General features: G+C 40.5%; 1 protein-coding gene across 1 annotated transcript in view; it reads left to right on the top strand.

The window, feature by feature from the left end:
* Window positions 1-1,419: 1,419 nt before the first annotated feature.
* Window positions 1,420-21,684, top strand: part of TYR (tyrosinase) — a gene marked incomplete at its 5' end in the record, with an annotated part of 61,563 nt that continues 41,298 nt past the window's right edge. The window contains 2 exons of the mRNA XM_082014496.1: window positions 1,420-2,238; window positions 12,787-13,003. Coding sequence (XP_081870622.1) covers window positions 1,420-2,238; window positions 12,787-13,003 — 1,036 coding nt within the window. The remainder of the gene's footprint in view (window positions 2,239-12,786; window positions 13,004-21,684) is intronic.

Here is a 21,684-nt window from a genome sequence, read left to right as displayed (position 1 = left end):
AATCCTTTTTCCTTTGCCCTTCTTGCTCCACGCTCCCCCAGCACAGGCTCCCTGGCAGCGGTACTCAGGGATAATCTCCTGGAATACCTGAGGCGTAGAAGCCAACAGGATTAAAGCACCTCGTGCTCCTCAGCACGGTCATGTGATGACCTGCTGATCCCAGCAAAAGGCATCGTTTCCCAGGAAAGTTCTCACTTCATTTGCGTATGCGTAGCTCCTGCCCTGCTGGGATTCTCCCTAAGCATAAGGAAATAATTCACAATGCTTTTAGTAAAAAAATGAAACCAACAAAACTACTCTTACTAATAACAGCGGCAGCTGAAGAAAACTGTGGATAATTCATTTGCAATTTGCCCAGCAATAAAGCAACTGCTGTCCCTTTGCTTCAAGGGGCAACTTCAAAGTATGGATAAGTTCTAATGGCTCCCGTACAACTTTGTTAGCTCTGATCAGGCTAATGTGTAAGAGCAAAGAGGTGGGTGGTCTGCAGGCTGCCCGATAACTTACTGAGTGAAGAACACAGATATGGTGTTTGCAAACTGCCTGGTGGGAGAAAAGCAGGAGTCAAGGTTTGTTTCCCAGGACCAGACATAGCTGCTTAAATTGCTTTCTGCAAGTCTATTGGCAGATTGCATATATTCCCCACAAAACTCCAGAGAAGATTTGGGTGCAGATTTTGGTATGTCATTAACTGTCAAAGCTCTATGGATTCTAGGGGAATGAACAGTTTGGGTTTTTTTAAATTTATTGTTTCTCTTCTGAAGTTACTTTTCCGTATGCTGTCCCAGGAAACGCAGCTTACCCTGAAATATAAAAATGCCAAGCCAAACCATTTATTCTGGTTCTGCCCTATGTTCACACTTATCTGACCACATTTTATGTTTGCTTCCTCTTAAAAAAATAGATAGCTTACCCCCAAATTGTTAATTTTCTCATTTTTAGGTTCACTGTTCTTATTTAACTGATCAGATTCTTCTGTGTCTTTTTTTTAAACAACCTTTTACTCTAAAGCATATGATCAAACAAGGAATTTGAAGAGCCAACAACTGTTTCTCTGTCCAAATTTTAATTTTATTTCCTCTCCAATTGCCAGAGGAAAGCAATCATGTGCTAAGCAGAAGATGAAATTTTATAATAAATGCCTGTATTTTGAAACCTGTAGGGGTGGGGAAAAAAGTCACTTGGCTTTCACCCAGAACATGTGATAATCAGATTAACCCTGAAGTGTATTTTGCGTGTAAATGCATCCAGGGTAGGAATGGGGAAGGACTTTGGAGGGTGCACTGTAGCAAAAGTCAGCAGTGGAGCATTCCTGGTGGAGGGGAGGAATTTCTTTCACACCCAGGACTTTGGAGGGGTCAGAGAGCGCACTCCATGCACTGAAGCGTAACGCCAATGTTCTCCTGCTGCTCTGTGAGGATGTCGCTGTTTGCCACGGGTTTTCTGCTAGTCATCCTTCAGCCGTCTGCTGGGCAGTTCCCCAGAGCCTGTGCAAACACGCAGAGCTTGCTGAGTAAGGAGTGCTGTCCCCCCTGGGACGGAGATGGGTCTCCTTGTGGGGAGCTTTCCAGCAGAGGGTCTTGCCAGAACATCCTTCTCTCTCAGGCTCCGCTGGGACCACAGTTCCCTTTCTCCGGGGTGGATGACAGAGAGGACTGGCCCTCTGTATTTTACAACCGGACGTGTAAATGTGAAGGCAACTTCATGGGATTCAACTGTGGTGAGTGCAAGTTCGGTTTTGCAGGGTTCAATTGCACTGAAAGGCGACTAAGAACGAGAAGAAACATATTCCAGCTCACCACCAGTGAGAAGGACAAGTTTCTTGCCTACCTTAACTTGGCAAAGAACACCCCGAGCCAGGACTATGTTGTTGCTACTGGCACATATACTCAGATGAACAACGGCTCAAACCCCATGTTCAGAAACATCAATGTGTATGATGTCTTTGTGTGGATGCATTATTATGCCTCTCGAGACACACTTTTAGGTGGGTCTAATGTGTGGCGGGACATTGATTTTGCCCACGAAGCCCCTGGTTTTCTGCCTTGGCATCGTGTCTTTCTGCTGATGTGGGAACGTGAGATCCAGAAGATAACAGGTGATGAGAACTTCACCATCCCCTACTGGGACTGGCGAGATGCAGAGGACTGTGTCGTCTGCACTGATGAATACATGGGTGGTAGACATCCCACCAACCCTAATTTACTCAGCCCAGCATCATTTTTCTCCTCATGGCAGGTAAGGACAGTCCAAGGGGAAGGGGAAGGGAAAGGCTGATTGTACCAGAATTATCTTCCCTGACTTTAGGCACTTCAGTGAGGTGCACAAGCTGGGAGCTTAACCATGCTGCATTCCCTTAGACATTCCTGGAGAGAAAGTAAGCACTATGAGAAAGAAAATCAGATTTTATGGGGACATAATCTTCATTTAGAGCTGTTCATTTGTCTCTTCTCTCTCTGACTGTAGGATTTAGGCTGCTTAATTAAGAACCTAAACTTAAGGTGGAAGGAGGGAAGTTATGCCTTTGTGTACAGACATGGTCTTTAGCAAGCTAAACAGGCTTGGGTCTGCTGAAGCAGTCAGGTGAGAAAAAGCAGGATTTATGTACACAAATTTCTAGCGCAAAACTATTGCAAGACAGTTGCTGACTGAATGATGGAAATAGAAGCAAAGGGTTTTTCAGAGGTTCTACCCCTCTCCCAGTGCCTTCTTCCATCAAAGAGTTAAAAGCTATCCAATTAAGCTTGTCTGCTTTAAAATTAAAAAGCAAACAAACAAAATAAATCTTTAGAGTGCAGAAGAAGCAGCTGAGTAATTCACATCAGTAGTTCAAAATATATATAAGAAGTAATCTCTGTTGCTCAAAGGAACTAAGAAGTAAACTCCATAGCTATTCTTGCCACTTAAAAGCACTGCAAATTATATCAAGGTAAAGTTACATATTTACATAGGTGATATACTCTTATATAGCTGAACTATACTGTGCTGTTCTAACACTGAGAGCTTCTAGATGTATTTTTGTCTCTTGCTCGTTACTGACATGTTGCCTAAAATACAGTGACAAAGGTCTATTGGCTTCCACAGACACACTCCTTCATGACAATAGCAACAGTCCCTTCTGGTGTTGAAGTCTATGATTATGTTGGTGTAAATCTATCTTTGTTCTATTTATTTCTGTAGCAACAGCCCAAATGAAGGTTGGGCAGTTTTAGTGATTTAATGGGAAGTGAAGGAGATACAAGCTCCAGCAGCTCTCTGATATTCTGGCATTACAAAACAGCAACTAACTGGGATGGTTATACTGTATTTAGTCTAGATTTGTGTCCCCTGAACAATATAGGCTGTGCATATACCTGTAAAGTCAAACATTCCCATGTACTGTAACAGACCTACTTTAGGACGTTCTCTGGCATACGTTTTGTATGTATTGACTAGTCGTCCCCGCAAAAGGCACTTCTCAGGGACCATTTCCAGGAGAATGTTTGGGAGGCTGAGATGATTTTGCTGGCATAGACATGGATTATTTCATGCCACTTGGCCTCAGTGCCCAGGAAATGCCCTGAACACATTTAATTTACCAGTGTAGGTATAGCTATAAAATAGATAGAGCTACAAGCATGTATTTTCACCCCATTTTTTTAAGATTCTGCTCATTTCTAGCAACACGAATCTGGATGAACTCTACCAATTAATTAGATTGCATTATCAGAATGAAGTGGATCTGATGCTGTTCTGCACTGAGCTGAACAAAGAGCTACATGAAAATGGTACAAGTGTTGAAGTGGATTAAATGAAACAAGAATTGCACTGGTTACGTGTCAAGTGGAGCTAACAGTACAATATGTTGGATGAGATAAGCAAGGTGGTAGAGGGCAGGTAGTATAACAGAATCAGCAAGTTGCTACCAGAATTTTCTAAAAGACCTGGAGGGTTCAGATAGTTACTTTTAGCTCATTCTTTCAAAAGTACTCTTAATCACATCCAGATTCTTAGGATTTTTCCATCCTGGTAATAAGTATCCAGAAATTTTACAAGTAGTAATGAACACATTTAAAAAACAGTCAGGTTTGTAACTTCTCATTTAAGCTCCCAGTTCCCACAAATACATTCTGAAAATAAAGACAAATTTTTATGAAACACGTTGCTTTAACAGACTTTTTTCAAACTTCAGTACGTGAAACAATAAAAATTGTGCTGTATTTAAATCACATTCAGTGTCAGTGTACACACGTAAAAGCATCTAAGTAAGTTCTTTGCTGAAGTTTTCCAAGTGACTTCTGAAAATGGGTGCTTATCACTTATATTTTTCAGCCACTTCTGGAAATGCCACACTTCTACCAAAATTTCCAGAACAAGGGTACAATGACTTTCCCTTCAAAGGGTATTATTCCCCTTTAACATCTTCTATCTGTGTATATCTCTGCTGCCTATTCTAGAGATGGAATGAAAGAGATTGAAAAAATTTGCATTTTCAGTCGATGAGTTTGGGGTGAAGATACAACACAAACTGATCTTTCTTTATTAGCCTTGAATCCAAATTTAACAGTTGCTTATGATGGAATAACTTAGTCAATGCAGTTCCTTCAAGCAGCACAAAGTAAGAGATCAGAATCTCACTCCAGAATATCAAAAAGGAACAAAAAAAGCCTTAGCTTGAACCGGAAAACAGGCATAGATTTGCCACAGAATACGCTGATTATCCAAGCTCTGTAGCTAAACATCAAGAGAAAAAGAAAAGAGGAGGATCCAGAAATGTGAAGGAATTTAGGTTTTTAATAAGCATGCAAAATAAAAAGAGGGCAAGAGAAACCTTTTGAATAACACATCTATAACATTGTGCCCTTTTTAGAATTTTGAGTCTCTTTTCAAAGCATAACAAAACAATGCCTGCTATCTTAGGAAATAGTTACAGATTTATTTAAAAAAAAAAAAAAGGTAAAGTGCGTATTTGCAGAACAGCATCTCTCTTTTTTTAATCCCTAAAGAAAGGAGAAAATACTTTATTCCATTGAGAAGTTGCCATGGCAACATGGATACCCATGAACACATGCTGAAATTCTTGCTTTTGCCTCGCTTTTTCTTCAACATGCTGCTGTTACCACTTAGCTGAGTGAATTACCTGTCCATGTTCTTCTGATGTTTAACATCTAAGTGAAAGTTCTGATTCCTGCCTCTGTTTTTACTAGCAAGACTATCAGAAACCTTTAGTGGTTTTATTTGTTTGCTTGGCTCATGTTTCAGGGTAGGTGGGAAGGATTTTCTCATGTTTCCAGTTAGGAGTTTGTGGTGAGTGAAGTGTTGCATTCAGAATTAGGACTGCATGACACCTACTAATGCTTTAGCAAATTTTGCAACTCCATGCCGGCTTAATGGAAAGCTGTGTGGGAAATTGAGAACTTCCATGATATTTTCAGAGGTTTTTTTGGTTTAGTGCCCATTTCTATAATTATTCAAGAAAATGGATTTGCTAAAGAAATAATTATTATGCCTCACTAAACTGTAGTAAGTGAAATTCTGCTCTCCTCTGCACCAGAACTAATTCAGAGAAATAACTGAAGTCAGTGAAGTTACAAAGGCATAAAAAGCCTTCTGCAAATAAAAGCAGAATCTTTCTGCTGGCAGTTAACATTAGTGTGCTAGACAGGCGATGGAGAAAATAAAACAGGAGGATGCGAGTGCTCTTTAGGTGTGCTATTGTGGCAAGCAGGCTACACCACCAACTTTACCATCCTGTATTTTGTCTCTCCTAAAAGAAGAGTGACTTGAGAGAAGGAATTGCCTAACATGGAGAGCTGCCTGCTCTCAGATGTGCTGGTGTAAGGCTGCAGCTAATTCTTTGTTGCAAGCACCGAGAATTTCCCTTTTCACTTCAGTCTGTATCACCCTGAAGAACCACTTACACAAATGTAAAGCTACTACAAAAGGGAAAACAAGTTACACAAATAGAAAATGAATATAATGCTCCTGAACTAATAATGACAGTACTTTAGATCCATTACCTGAAAATACTACTTCATAAGAAATATGAAATTTAGCTATTCAGACACAGTTATTTATTTCTAAGCACAGTTTATCAGGGAGCTGTATTGCTAGCTGAATAGGCTGAGAGGATCATCTGAAGCACTATTTTATGTCCACCTTTAAAAACTGCAAGAAATTTTCAAAAATACAAACACCAGAAACCAACACTTGAGTCTTTAATCTGCCAAAGTCTTACATCCATCTGCTTGTGGACACCTGAGTATCTCATGAACCGAATGACTTTATATTTTATTGCAACTTAACAGGTTTTGTGCCAGCTACAGGCTAGTAAATTAAAAAACAACAAATGGAGAAAGTAAGTGTAAAATAAGAGTTTATCAAGATTGGTCTCCTAATGATACGCTTACATGGATTATAAATTTGAAACATTTCCTATTACAAAGAGATAAGTCTCCACATGTCACAACTCAGTACCACAGCCTAAGGGAATAAGGATCTGTGCACATCAGGAGCAGCCACTCGGGTATCTTCAGCCTCTTTATGTCATTGTAATCTCAGAGTAATGCTCCTCCTTACACGGGATCACGAGTGGGTGACAGCAGAGTTTGGCCAGTGGTTACTTGGCTGTTCTGGTCTATCGCTGTGCTTGCTCAGGAGTCGTGTAAGTGTAAAAGAAAAACGTCTTCAGAGCTGTAGAAATTAATAGCTAAGGAATTTAATAAAAATTGAGTTTTATTAATGATTCACCAGGAAAAGAAGCCTACTTGTAGAGAGATGTGTCTGTGAATTTGTGGCTAGCTTGGAGACAGACAGAGAGCACGGAATCGTAGTCTGCCAAAACAGAAAGTGTTAATGAATATTTCATCAGTGATTGATAACAGAGCTTCCTACTCCACCTCAGCACCATTTTCAGGTGCTGAATGGGGTGTAAGTTACCCCCATTCTGGGCTGCCTCTGAGCAAAGAAGTGGAGCTCAATCAGCTTTTAGTGAAGGCTGAGAAAATACCTTGAAGGCCATGGGTTTGTTTCAGTGCTGTCACTTCATGTTTGTCTCATCTCCTTTAGCTTGAGTTTCACAGCTCTCCCAGTTAATGCATACATCATAAGGATCAGAAAGATAATTAATGACCTTATCCTAGCACAAAGAGGCTTCTTAGAATTTGCTTTCCAAATTTTCTTCTTTTCATTCAGTCCTATTTTACCTGCCTATTTTACCTGCCTATTTTACCTGCCTATTTTACCTTTCCATTCCTGCTAATATTCAGGAGTATATGAAGAACAAGGTATAATGTACACAGTCTGTTAAAAACTTTTTTGGTCTGCTATAGATACAGCACCTTTTCAAGTTCTGCCTATAAAAGCAAGCTCCCAAAGTACAGTTTGCTCTCTTGCAGGTTATTGGGGATTTCCTTGCCTTTTCTAGTTTGGTGAGCAAATGGCTTCTGGATGCCACTTAATTAGGATTAGATTATGCCAGGCCCTAATGCAGACAAAAAAGTAAAAATTAAACATCTTTACAATTGCCAAATGTTTTAAATCCAGCATGAGGGCTGCACTTTAATGCCCTTCCCAAGCAAGTGTGTGAGACTAGGTGGAGACAGACAAAGGTAATGAACCATGGTAAAATCTCTTTTGGCTGCATAGTGGGACCCAAGGCTCCGGTTCAGGAGTCTGTAATTCGTGTAGGACAGACAGACACATGGGGATGTGTCAAGGAGGTCCAGGAAGTGCCCACATCAAACCCTTGGGAGAGCTGGGATGGGCACCACAGAAAAGCAAGTCATAGGGTTGCTCTGGCTCTAGTCTGAAGTGGTTCTTTTAGGCTACCTTAACCCAGAGCATAACACTATGAAAACGTGCTGATATAGTTTCTGGATGTGGGCAGAGTCCTGTTCAGTGGGCTCTGAAGAGAAGCGGAGCAAAGGACCAGCTCTGAAGGAAGCAGAGGTGCCGATTAACCCTTCAAGTGTCCACACTTCCCCAGCAAACCAAGGAACTTCAGATCACTTTGTAAGTGAGCAGCTATTTCAGTACTGTAGGAAATCACCTTTTTCCAATTGTTCAGGTATGTATTACCTGTATCGGATGTCCCTATGAGTGCGGAACTAAGAAGTCCAAAGCAACCACAAAGAATTTGTCACCAAAACCCCCAAAGCTTTGAATTTAAAAATAGAGGACAAAGGACTGAACGCTGCTGAAGATTCCTGTAATGTAATTCACTTTATCTACACACTGGGGCTACTCTGTGCAAGCAGTTGCAAACCAAAAGAGAAAAGGGTTTCCCATTTGCGAAAAGGTGCGAGACAGCAGCAACACTTCCGCACATTTACAGCCTGTTTTCTAAGAATCGATACAAAGCGCTGTGCTACGGATCTCAGCAGCCCACGGAGGGGTTTTTTTGCTGGTTGCTACATGGCCCAGGAGTGATGCTGCGTATTCCGGACTGCCATCTACTGGCATTTACCCTGCTAACTACTTACATAAGTTTTTCCTTGGAGTATCTTCCTAACAATTTCCCTTGAGCTGGTGAATTTATGCATGCAGGAGAGCAGTCATTGGGTGCAGTTTGGATATGAAGCTTTGTCCAGGGTAAACTGAGGAATTTGCTCAGGACTGTTCCTAAAGGGAACAAAAAATCATGTTTTAAAATGGCATGTTACTAATAGAATGTACTCCTGGTGAATGAAAATAAGGCAATGATGTGACCCATTTTGTGTGTGCTTCATGCAGATTACATCCAGAAAGAACCATTTAACTGACCTATGTTCTCTTACCACTTACATACAACATGACTGATAAAACAGCAAATTATAGTTTCAGGATAGACCCATAATTTATATTACCTAAATTACACCTTTCTGGAAAAGCATCCTGGCTTTATCTCCAGACTAATTTTTTGTTCAGAACAAATAGCAGAAGGACGCAGATAAGGATTTTAATTCCTGCCCCTTAGGCTGGAATTTCTTGACCATGAGTTACCAGTTGCCTTATAGCATCTGGCTTCTATTTAGGATGAATTACGTTACTCAGACCATTAATGAGGGCTACACTGAGGTATAAAAGGGAAAAAAAATTAGCACTGCAACCATTTATAAGCCTCATAGCTTAACAGTTGCATTAAATCCCACTGAAATGGATAAACAGAATGAAGGGGAAATGTTTCTGTGTTCAGATATATTTGAGCTCATGCTTAAAGATTCCCTGGCTGAATATCTGAAAAGCCAGTCTTGAAGGCAGCATGTGATTCCTCTTTAGGACACAAAGAGGGGAGATAGATCACCAGGGCAGAGGGGAGAGGACGAAAAGGTAGGAGATGGCAGGGCAGAGAAGCCAGAAGAAGATACAGACCTAGATAAGGTCCATAGGAAACAGAGCTAAACAGAAAATCCACATGTGTCTAGATTCTGAGGCAAGTGCTTCACTTGGGTTGAGCTCCACCAGCCAAGACACACTTGCCTTCTTCACTAGTGCACTTCTAGGGACACAGATGCAGGCCTTCTTTATAAACAAAGACCTTATTGGAGCATCTCCCTCAGCCTGAATCATCCTCCTATTTTCCTTCCAATGGTAATAAACTCTCTCAATAACACAAAACAATCATAAAAACAGCACCATATCTGCACTTTCTGTTTATAACTGTAGGTCTTTCCCTATCACTACCTCTCTCTTCTTGGTGGGGATTCTTAAAAGAGACTTCTTAGAGGCACAGTCCTGACCTCAGTCCTTCTTAGATGCACAATCCTTACCGTCTCGGTGAGCTTCTGGGGGGAATATGCACATGAAACTCTCTGCTGGACAACTACCTACAGCCTCCAAGGGCACCTTAGTATTTAGCAGACTAGGGCAGATTTCAGCTAATAGAGCTGTCTCTAAGGATAAACTTCCCTGATAAACTTTCTTATCTCCTAAAAAAAAAACCAAAACCCCACAATAATTTATTCATGAGATTCATATTCATAGGAAACTTATCATTTAAGAACTCCAGATTCTTAAGAAATCTAGGTTATATCACAAGCTCTGTCATACATTTTCTGCAAATTTGTGGTCAAATCACTTAGAAAAGGATTCTTCTCATCTCCTTCCACTCATTCAAAAGTTAGTTAGGTAGCAAAGCAGCTTGCCTCTGGCTCTCCTTAGTCACTTCAGAGGCACATCCATACCTCCAGGGTGTGATTCATCCTGTCCTAATGCAGAAGCAGAGCATTACATTGAACACTCTTAATTTTGCTTCCCTTGATAACTGCAGTCCACAGTTTCTGCATTGATTTTTTTACACATTTTATGTCATTGACTTAGTCAATGGAGAGAGTTAGGCACCCCTAGAGGTAAGTAGATCTCAGCTACCAGACATCCAGCTTAGGAGGGCTGAATCACACTCTTTTTCAATTGTCTATTTCTTGACTGCAGAGGTTGTCCTAAAGTGTTGCTTCAATCTGGCAATTTGTACACAGCTACTGCTGTGAAATGGATCTCCACCCACTTTCTTCACTAACAGAGAACCTCATGTTCTTCTATTCCATTCACAACAGATATGATTGCTTTCACTCACCTTCTCATTCATTGTTTTGGTCCATAAAACAGAACTATACCTCCAGGATGAAAGAAGTCTGGAGGTTTCAGTGTTACGTGTTTTCTCCCCTATGATGTTTCACGCAATAATGAGACCTGTTCTGTCTCCACCGAAAGTTCTCATTAGCCACACCGATTACCTGCTAACCACAGAGTCCTATATTTTGAAGGGATCTCTGGTGGTTTAGAGTTTTATTTGTTTTGGTGGGTTTTTCAGAAAAGAAGCAAAACAATAAACAGCAGTTTCAGTTCAGAGCCTCACCTGAAAGGGATACAAAACAACTTCTGGGAATTTTGAGCCACCGTTGCTGTTTCACTTTCATAGACCCATCAACAGTACCACTATACACAGCCACAAACCCCTCCTGTCTGATCTTCTGCTTGTCATTGTGTCATTATATTTTTCTCCACCCTCCATCGTGACTCCATGTCAGGAAAGTTCCTGAATATAAAGTAGAAGTTAGTACTTGTACTAACTCCCTGTAGGTTTATTATACCAGAATATGAAAAAAATCCTCCCCCTCATTCCCATCTCTTCTCTGATGAAGCAGAGGATTCAGTGAGAGCTACTATAAAATCTCATGGTCATCAGAAGACCCAAGTCCTTGGGTAACAAATAAGTTCTTGTGGCTTTAAAAGATATTGAGCAGCACCTTAGTGACACTTATGGTCTGTGTGGGAAATTTTAACCCATGGCAAATATGAAGGATTTCACTTAGCCAAAATTAGCTGACTATCATTTGAAGTTGCATTGAACTACCTTGCTCTTCCAGGAGACTCAAACTGGACTGGCAGTTTCTATGGACCATCTGACAAATAATCACAGAATCACAGAATCACTAGGTTGGAAAGGACCTTCAAGATCATCAAGTCCAACCATTAATCCAGCGCCACCATGTCGCCACCATGTGTCGTCCTGAAGTGCCACATCCACACGTTTTTTGAACGCTTCCAGAGATGGCGACTCCACCACCTCCCTGGGCAGCCTGTTCCAATGCTTGACCACTCTCCCAGTGAAGACATTTTTCCTAATATCCAATCTAAACCTCCCCTGGTGCAACTTGAGTCCATTTCCTCTTGTCCTATCGCTGGTTACCTGGGAGAAGAGACCAGCGCCCTCGTCGCCACAACCCCCTTTCAGGTAGTTGTAGAGAGCGATGAGGTCTCCCCTCAGCCTCCTCTTCTCCAGACTGAACAACCCCAGTTCCCTCAGCCGCTCCTCATAAGACTTGTGCTCCAGACCCCTCACCAGTTTCGTTGCCCTTCTCTGGACACGCTCCAGCACCTCAGCGTCCTTCTTGTAGTGAGGGGCCCAAAACTGAACACAGGATTCGAGGCGCAGCCTCACCAGTGCCGAGTACAGGGGCACAATCACTTCCCTACTCCTGCTGGCCACACTAGTGCTGATACAGGCCAGGATGCTGTTGGCCTTCTTGGCCACCTGGGCACACTGCCGGCTCATGTTCAGCTGGCTGTCAACCAGCACCCCCAGGTCCCTTTCCGCCGGGCAGCTCTCCAGCCACTCATCCCCAAGCCTGTAGCGTTATGCCTGGACTTTGCCTGTGAACCCATAACATTTATATAAATGTTGCTGGATTCTGACAGTATTTAAAATCTGTACCCATCTCTCTGTTTAAAGTCCTTTGCAATACCCATCACTATGGTGTCTCAGTTGGTGGTATGTGTTTATCCCCACAACATTCTTGGGAAATAAATCAATGTCTTTTCCAATTTTGCACATACAGCATCATGAAGACAGAGTGAAACTAAGTGCCCATTTAGTCTGACAAAACACAGACAGGTATTTGCAGAATAAAAGATTATTTTTTTCATATTCCAAGTCAACAATTCCCCCTTTTACGGTGTGGGGAGAAAAATCTGCAATAATGGCTTTGTTCAGCAGTCTGGTGAAGCCAAAAAGCCTCCATTTAACAACTGCAGCAGCAAATTCAACTCCATTTGTGTCCTGCCGCATTGGCAGGTAACACTGAATTTAGGCTCAGTGAGTTTTCAAGGGCATAAATGAGAATTGATGTATTTTACACGGGTAGTTTCATATACAGACTAGTGTATTATTTCAAAATGTGCACTGTGTAGAGGGGTGTCTGTGAAATAACCTAGCTTATCTTAAAATTATACATGGAAAAATTAAAAATTAATACATATTCTTGTACCTCTTTTGTTTGCTTTATTTTTTACAATTGCAAGTCTCCTAATAGAAAGTGTTTTATACAGGTAATTTGTACTCGGTCTGAAGAGTACAACAGCCAACAGGCTTTATGCAATGCCACAAATGAGGGGCCTATACTGCGAAATCCTGGGAACAACGATAAATCAAGGACCCCAAGGCTCCCATCTTCAGCTGAAGTCGAATTTTGCCTATCCTTGACTCAGTATGAATCTGGATCCATGGATAAAATGGCCAATTACAGTTTCCGAAACACATTGGAAGGTAACATATTTTTTTCTATTATGCCATTTCCGTCTGTAAATTGATTCTCTCTGGGGTTAGAGTCTTTAAACTCTGGGCAGTTTGAGATGAATCCATAAAGCATCACAGAGGAAGAAAAAAAAAGGGAAAAAAGAAAAAGTTATGCTTTCTCCTGGAATAACAACAGACAGAAAGAATCACATTAAAGGCATTTGATAAGACAATAGAAACTGTAAACTAGATCAGACCCTAAATCCATCTGTGAGGAGATATTTTCTCCTGCTGTAGTCAGCACCAGGCACAGCAAAGAAATGTAACTTTGCATAAAAAGAGATCATCTAATAATCTCATCTAATAATCTACTTACACATGATCATAACCATGTCCATGTGGGTTACAGGTTTGCTCTGGAATCCACTGGCTGGACAAGAAGATTGAGAGAGGATGCTGCCAGTTGGCATGCTATGCCTCATTCTGCCACTGTAAACTCCACAGCAGACTTTTTCCCCGAAGTCTAAGGATTAGGGATTAAGTTATACCTAAAAAATGACCCTTAGTATCATTTCCAGAATAATTTAGTCATTTATCTTAGTTATCTAACAACCTAGTTTGTTAGTAAACAAGGGTTCTTTCCTAAAAATAGGTATTCTTAATGAACTGTCTACCCAATCTCTTTTGAATCTTGCTAACTTGCTAGTAAACAAGGATAGCACTTTATATATTTATCGATAAATATTGCTACAGTATTATATATCAGCTGAATCAAATATGATCTATGTTTGATGTCCCAGAGATTTTTGCCTGCAAGGAACTGTGCAAGGGCTAAAACAATGCAATATAGAAGTTGGTGTGAGGATAAGAAAGCAAAGCTTTTATTATGTTCAGTATTACTCTTAGTGTAGTGTGAAATGCCATAAAACTTTCTCGGGGGGAGGGGGGGGGAAGTGAACCTATTTCTGCTCTGAAAACAGTCAAAAATGTGGACTTTGTCTCCTGAAGCTAAGAGAATCCAGACATTAATTGACTCCAGCTCTGGGCATAGTTGTGGTTTCTACCTTTGAAAAGGGGAACCATTGAAGTATGGGAAAGAAAAATGTGGCATAATTCAGTAGATGTTTGCTCCCATTTTTCTCCATAAAGTATGTGAATAGATGCAAAGGATGGAATAAGAGGAGTAAATAAAAGGGAATTGAAGTAAACAAGTAATGAAATAACGAGGGTCCACCATCATGTGGCTAGTATTGGAAACAAAAGCAAAGGCACAGCCTGTGGAAGTTATGCAGAGTCACATATGGGTTTACTGAGAAGCAGAGTCAAAATGGGCCACTCAGAAAGCCTGAATTTCAGTATCATGACTGCTCATTAAATAATAATTCAGTGAGTACTTGCAGAAAAAGGGCAAAACCTGCTTTTTGTCAATGCTAAGTCCAAACCGACAGCTAAAGAGTTGTATATCAAGTATACCTCTTTGATACGAAAGGATACTTTTTTAAAAATAAAAATAGCTATTTGAAAAAAGGCAACAACATAGATGTTCAACAGAATTGCCCAATTATCAGAAAAGCATCCACAGTTCCCAAAGAGCCTGAAAGAAGTTATTTTTAACTCTAAAATCAGAATCAGCATTTTGTCTGATTAATCTACCAAACCTTCCTTCTTTTGCTGTCCCTTCGTCACATTAATTCCATGGCTAGCAAGCAAAGTCATGGCTGGTTTTTGTGAATTTCATAGTGTCATCTGCCAATCACACTTGAAGAGGGTCATGCTTTAGCAGGACCTGTAACGATATGATAGGGGTTAATGGTTTTAAACTAAAAGAGGGTCGACTTAGACCAGAAATAAGGAAAAAATTTTTGACAATGAGGGTGGTGAACCACTGGCACAGGTTTCCCAGAGAGGTGGTAGATGTCCCATCCCTGGAACTATTCAAGGTCAGGTTGAACTGGGCTCTGAGCAACCTGATCTAGTTGAAGATGTCCCTGCTCGCTGCAGGGGGGTTGAAGATGGCCTTTAAAGGTCCCTTCCAACTAAAAGATTCTGTGATTCTATGATACTATGAACTAACTTATTTAGCTAACAAGATAGTGAACTGCAATGCAAAGGCAAGAATACACGACTAATGTTGAAAAAGATGGTGGAAAGTTTTTAAACAAGTTTTACTGCCAAGAAAACCCATATTGTGTTAGCTCCTTTCTTACAAATGGCTTGCTTAGTTTTTTGTTGATGCCAAGCTTAAATTGCCAGCTTGCATTTATTGTGCCAGTGCCCACTTCTGCGTGATAGCATTCTTACAAACCCGCTAATACTCTATATTTCCTAAAATTTATTTCTTTTTCTAAGCAAAAACCTTTTCAATCCTTCTTTATTTGTTTACACAAATTTGTGCCAATACGTCTAATGTCAAATTCTAATCTCTTTTAGATCCAAAGTGAATCCAAAGTAAGTCCATTGACTTTACTGGAGTTACTCTAGATTTACAAAAGATGAACAGAACCAAGCCAGTGACTGTAATTGACTGGCTCTTGATTTACACCAATGTGTGATCTACTCCTTAGTTTTAGTTCTGTAATGGAAAACACCTGTGATCCTGTAGGAGAACTGATCACGTAGAAGAACCCCTTCAGGGCAAAATTTTATGCTTTTCCTTGCTTGAGTGTACTGGAACAAAGACAACACCTTTTACCCTTCAAAGGAGTGGGTGTCAACACCATTATGAGCAGATGTCAACAACACAGGCTGAATCTGTGTTTGACTAATCGAAAATGCTGCTATAGAGACAGAAATTATGTCACTGAAGAGTAACTACAATAGCTATAAACAGCAAAGGTCAATGTTGTTCAATAAAACAACACCCCCTTGAGATCAAGAACATGGGTTGCCCTCTCACTCTGAGTCAAGCTAGATTCTGCTTTGACTGATAAACAATGGGTTAAAAGCAGTTTGTACATAACGCTTGAAATGAAATCAATTATTTTAAATAGGATCTGTTGAATTGTGGCCCTAACTGGGGAACACTGTTGACTTCATTGGAAACTTCATGGATACAAGAAGAGAACAAAAAATCAGTCTAGTTTGTAAGCATCAGGTGAGATCAGAAATGGATTAGCTGACTGCAAATGAAATAGTTGCATTTCTTCTTTGGGCAGTTCAGTTTTGGTGTGACATCTTGAATGCTACCTCCTAAGAATAAGAGATGGCTAAATTTCTTTTTCTTTATGAGCAAATTCCATATTTTAAATTATTTTAAAATGTCAACTTCAAATGAAAATCAGTGCCTTCTAAGTTTTGCACAAAGTGACAAAAGAACATTTAAAAAATTTTTTTAAATACTGGATCACTTTCATTATTCATTACTTAACTCATGACACATGTTACCAAGTCAAGCCATGTCATAGCATTCCACTGTCTGTCACAATTATGTATCGTTACTGCTGTTCTGTCATGAAATAATAGAATAAAACATCAAACATTTCAAAATGTAATTTCATTTTAATAGGACATTTTCCTTTTTTTCTGAAATGAGAGATTTTCATCTGGAAAACTTTCCTCAGTGTATTCACTGCGATCCATAGAACTAATGAGAAATGGTTTCTCAAAATGAAGTTTGCCAACAGAAAACTTCTAATTAAAAAAGTTTTAGCCTACAGCCAACATTCCTCACACAGCTCAAACCTCAGCCTCTGGGTAAATTTGTGCTCCACATTGAGAAAGTGCTGTCAAGTTGCAGAAGGTCATTACTAGAAAACTAGAAAGACTATTTAGCCCAGACCACAGTGAAGCTCTACAAGAGTCATTTTAAGAAAAAAAACTAGATGGTGACATGGCCTAAATTAGATAATCACAAACTTTCATTTAGTACAGCCCCATAGGCCAAATTCTGAAGATCTTGCAGCTACCTCACTCTAGAGAGATTACAGTAATAACAGTGCTTGAGAAAATATGTAAGATTTAACCCTGAAAAATTTCCTGTGAGATTGCCAATGGCAGAAAAACTCCACAAACATAAGCCAGAGGAACATCACTAACTTCAAAGACCAGCAAGGATATGGCCTTAAAATTCTTATATCTATTGTAAAGTAGATGAACCTGTCTGACTTGAACTTCTCTAAAGTATGAAATCTTTGTTAAAGAAAAAGTCATCCCAGGGAGAGTGGGACTAAATATATCAACCAGTTGGACTCAGAATCATAGCATCATAGAATAATTTAGGTTGGAAAAGACCCTTGAGATCATTGACTCCAATCATAAACCTAACACTGCTAAGTCCACCACTAAACCATGACCCTAAGCACCACACCTTTTAAATACCTCCAGGAATGGTGACTTAACCTGGGAAGCCTGTTCCAGTGCTTGATAACCCTTTCAGTGAAGAAATTTTTCCTAATACCAATCTAAACCTCCTCTGGTACAATTTGAGGGCATTTCCTCTCTTCCTCTCACTAGTTACTTGGGAGAAGGGACCGACAACCACCTTGCTACAACCCGCTTTCAGGTAGCTGTAGAGAGCGATAAGGTCTCCCCTTAGCCTCCTCTTCTCCAGACTGAACAACCCCAGTTCCCTCAGCCGCTCCTCATAAGACTTGTGCTCCAGACCCCTCACCACCTTCATTGCCCTTCTCTGGACACGCTCCAGCACCTCAATGTCCTTCTTGTAGTGAGGGGCTCAAAACTGAACACAGTATTCAAGGTGCGGCCTCACCAGTGCCGAGTCCAGGGGCACAATCACTTCCCTACTCCTGCTGGCCACACTAGTGCTGATACAGGCCAGGATGCTGTTGGCCTTCTTGGCCACCTGGGCACACTGCCGGCTCATGTTCAGCCGGCTGTCAACCAGCACTCCCAGGTCCCTTTCCACCGGGCAGCTCTCCAGCCACTCCTCCCCAAGCCTGTAGCGTTGCATGGGGTTGCTGTGACTCAAGTGCAGGACCCAGCACTTGGCCTTATTAAACCTCATACAATTGACCTCGGCCCATCGATCCAGCCTGTCCAGATCCCTCTGCAGAGCCCTCCTGCCCTCCAGCAGATCAACATTTGTGTTGTCCGCAAATGTACTGAGGGTGAGGATTCCCTCAGGACCCTCAACATAAAACATACAAAACATAATTTGACCTTTTTTTAAAGTGACAGCTGTCATAACCACTGGCCTAGAAAGTCATACACAACTAAAATTTATTTTGTAAGAAAAACATTTTTACAGTTAAAAAACCCACCTGCAAAACTGTTATGAATAGCTCAGTGATGTTAGGGATGCCACAGATGTTAAGCAGCCCTCTAAGTTAATCAGAGGAGATAGGATTTTTGGAGTAGTTCCTCCATTCCTGTAGCACTGAACTCTGCTAATTTTCTCCAAGCACTGCATACCCTCTGCTGAGTGTACTTAGAGCTCTTCAGTCAGTGGCAGATGAGCAGCTGAGGAAAACTCTACCTGCTTTCAATATATAAAGCTTTGCATTTACTGATTGTACATGGAATTCTGTGGTCTCCATTATTAGAATGCAAAATCTGCAGTTAATATAAGTAAATACTCTATTAAAAGACATACACCTGACCTAACTGCATGTTCAGTGAGAACCACCTATATATCATCCTATAAACTGTCAGGCAGCCTTATTTTTGAGTGGCATCATTAGTTCCTCCTATAATAAACTTTGGGCTAAATCCCCACCTGATTTAATTTGGTCTGACTCCAGTGAAGCTACTTCAAATCCACTGAATCACTGTTGCTGATTTACAGTGCCATGAGCAAGAGCAGAATCAGGTTTATGATCTCTTCAAAATGTTATTTTTCTCTTATTGAAATCACTGGTAAAACTTCCGTTCACTTCAGTGATGTATGCCCTAATGGCTATTTCTATTGCACCATAATTAAACGAGCATTTAAAAGGATGACTGAATGCTACAGCTTTCTATACTGGCCAGATGATTTAACAGGACACTGCCATCACAGACAGTCCTGCTTCTCTATACAATCTCCTCCATCCAACAGTCAGTCACTCTCCCTCTTTTTTTTACACTGGTTCTTATTATACCCTTACATGACATACTGTATCTAAGCAGCCTGGGAAAAAAACTGAGGTCCCACACTCCAGGGTAGTTTACTGCCAGACTAGTGAGCTAAGTCAGCTCAAAGGTGACGAGGTGCAGTTAATGCATTGGACAGGAAGGCACAGCATAAGTCAAGGCAGGTGGGGAAATTGTTGTTCGCCTGTCTAGAGGCAGGGAGCTTTTATTTCAGCTCACTCTACTTGAAGATCTGTAGCCTCACATTTGCTGTAGGGGTGATTTGATTGCATCCACCTGAGCAAAGTTTCCTGCACTCTGAAAAAATTCTGACGTTTTCACATAATCTTTTTAATTGGTTCTACCCCATTGCATAGTATGTCATCCTGAATAGCTGATTGTCTTTGAAAAAGTCTGAGAGAAAAGAATAAGACCCAGGCTAATAAAATAAAGTGACACTACATTGTGGTTTTATTCCTGCTAACTTTGCAATTTATATGGAGTTTTCATAACAAGAAATCAGATATTAGAACTTCTCATGCAATGGTTAAACGTGATGTCACCTTTGACATTGACTGAATGCATCCCATTAACTGGGAGCTGGAGGGTGGGGTTGCTAAAGCTGTCCCTGTTACAGAGCTTTTGATTATTAAGGCAAATTGCTCATGTGCAGATGTTCCATGAAAATTTGTCCAAAGCCAAAATGAGTATTCTGTCTATTTTTTAATGAATGATTACAACAAGTGTTTGCAATGCAGTATGAAATTTTAAGTAACCCAACTCTCATGTAAAACATCTATCCTTCTGCCTAAACTCCGTGTAAAGTTTATCTTCCATGAAACATACTTATAATGCAGCTGAATAAAAGTGGAAAGCTGATTCAGAATGATATACAGACAGATAATTTTCAGTTAATATTCACAGAAATATCCTAATATTGCTACATCAACTGATTCCAATGATCATGCTCTGTGGCCATCAGCATAGAAGGCCAAAATTGTTGCCATTGATTCCTGTAAGCTCTGGCCAGACTGCCAATGTACATTATTCTTCATAGGTTATATTTTATTCTGCTGTTTCCCCTGATTGACAGCTAGGTAACATAGCACTCATCCTCAGGCAAATTTCGGTGGGCAAGATCTTCCTTTTGAGAACTTCTGCCCATTGTTGTTTATGTCACCATGCACCGTCTTCAGTAATCCCAGTCCACATCTGATGAACTTAAAACCTGCAGTTGTCTGTAGGCATTAACATTCCTCTTTCTCTCCTAAATCCAGACTCACTCCACCTTGAAGTCTTACAGTCTTCATCATAAGCCAACTCTACCTCCTCCAACTGTCCTGATTATGTTTTCTACTCTGAGTTCCCTTGAATTTCTCAAAATCTTTGTCATACTATTACAATCAGAATGATGGATGGTTATTATGGTATATTGGTTCCTAAGTGTCACAGCTATGATTTGATTCTTATTATAATTATCAGTGGTTTTATGCCAGATGCTTTTCCCTTGTTTGAAGAGGTTAACAGACAAGGCAAAGCCCGATGAGGGAATTTAGAGTGACAAAAGCAATGCAATCATCTCACACAGAAGATCAGAGTCCAAGTGGGGTCTAAAACTCAGGTTTCCAAGTTCACAGAATATGACTCTACTCATAAGGCATCCCTAGCCACATCTCAATTAATACTTTGTGTGACTCAAAGGGGAGCAAATCCAAAGAGCAAAAGAGTTGGTACTGAGGACCTGACTTCCGTATTATACTTGAGGGTTTTGACAGGGAAGGGGTTCTAGTACACTAGCTCTAGTACAGTCCCATGAACTGAACACCCACTGATGGTTGGCACATTTTAGATTTCCTCCAAGAGGAATCCAGTTTGCAAAGTCAGAAATTGCCCTGTGGTGTGAGTCACAGCATGAAACAGAAGGACTGTTGGGAGATTCACTCCCAAAGTATATTGCTGATCCTCATTCAAATGATAGTTCTTGGTCCAAATAAGTAATAAAGCAAATGTTCAAGTGTGTGAGGCATTTCCCAAAGAGAAGAGCTAAGATACTCCTTTTCCCCTCCTTGCAGACCTGATAAACTGCAACAATATTGGGAAAACACTGAGGATCAACACAACAAGCATATTATTCACATCCCTTTTTATTTCATTATAAAATTGTAAAGATGTTCTAATATGTCTCCACTGTGCTTGCTCATCCTACAGCTTACAGAAATTGTGAGAACAAGACAACTTCAGGAACCAAATCAAAGAGAGAGAACAGAGAGGTTTTGTAGTGTGGGTTAAATAGTAGAACTAGCATCAGGTTAAGAAACAGACTGGGAGGAAAACATATGTTTCTGCTTTTATTCTCCTGGAAAATCCAAAGAGCAATTAGATGCTTGAGTTGACTTTTATTAGGAGTCCTTACAAGTAGGGAGGATGCTGAGAAGGGCTACCAACATCAGAGCTGAGGTATGGACAGGCTGCCAAAATAAAAACTAATGGGGAGACTCGTCTTCCAGTATTTCCTATTTTGAAGTTGGTCTGTGTGACCTCTTCTCAAAGTCCATATTTTACAGGCCCTCCAAAATAACAGTAATTCACAGACTTTCATCCTGTAACTCTGACTGTGGAATATTATTGATTATTTACCAAATCCTTTTGTAAAGATTATAGCTTGTAATGTGTTGGCTCCTATCAATAAAAGAACATGTTCT

The sequence above is a fragment of the Phaethon aethereus genome, assembly GCF_964289735.1.
Source record: "Phaethon aethereus genome assembly, chromosome: 1".
NCBI classification, from domain to species: domain Eukaryota; kingdom Metazoa; phylum Chordata; class Aves; order Phaethontiformes; family Phaethontidae; genus Phaethon; species Phaethon aethereus.
The sequence above is the reverse complement of the archived record's forward strand: the minus strand, read 5'-3'. Positions and strand labels throughout refer to the sequence as shown.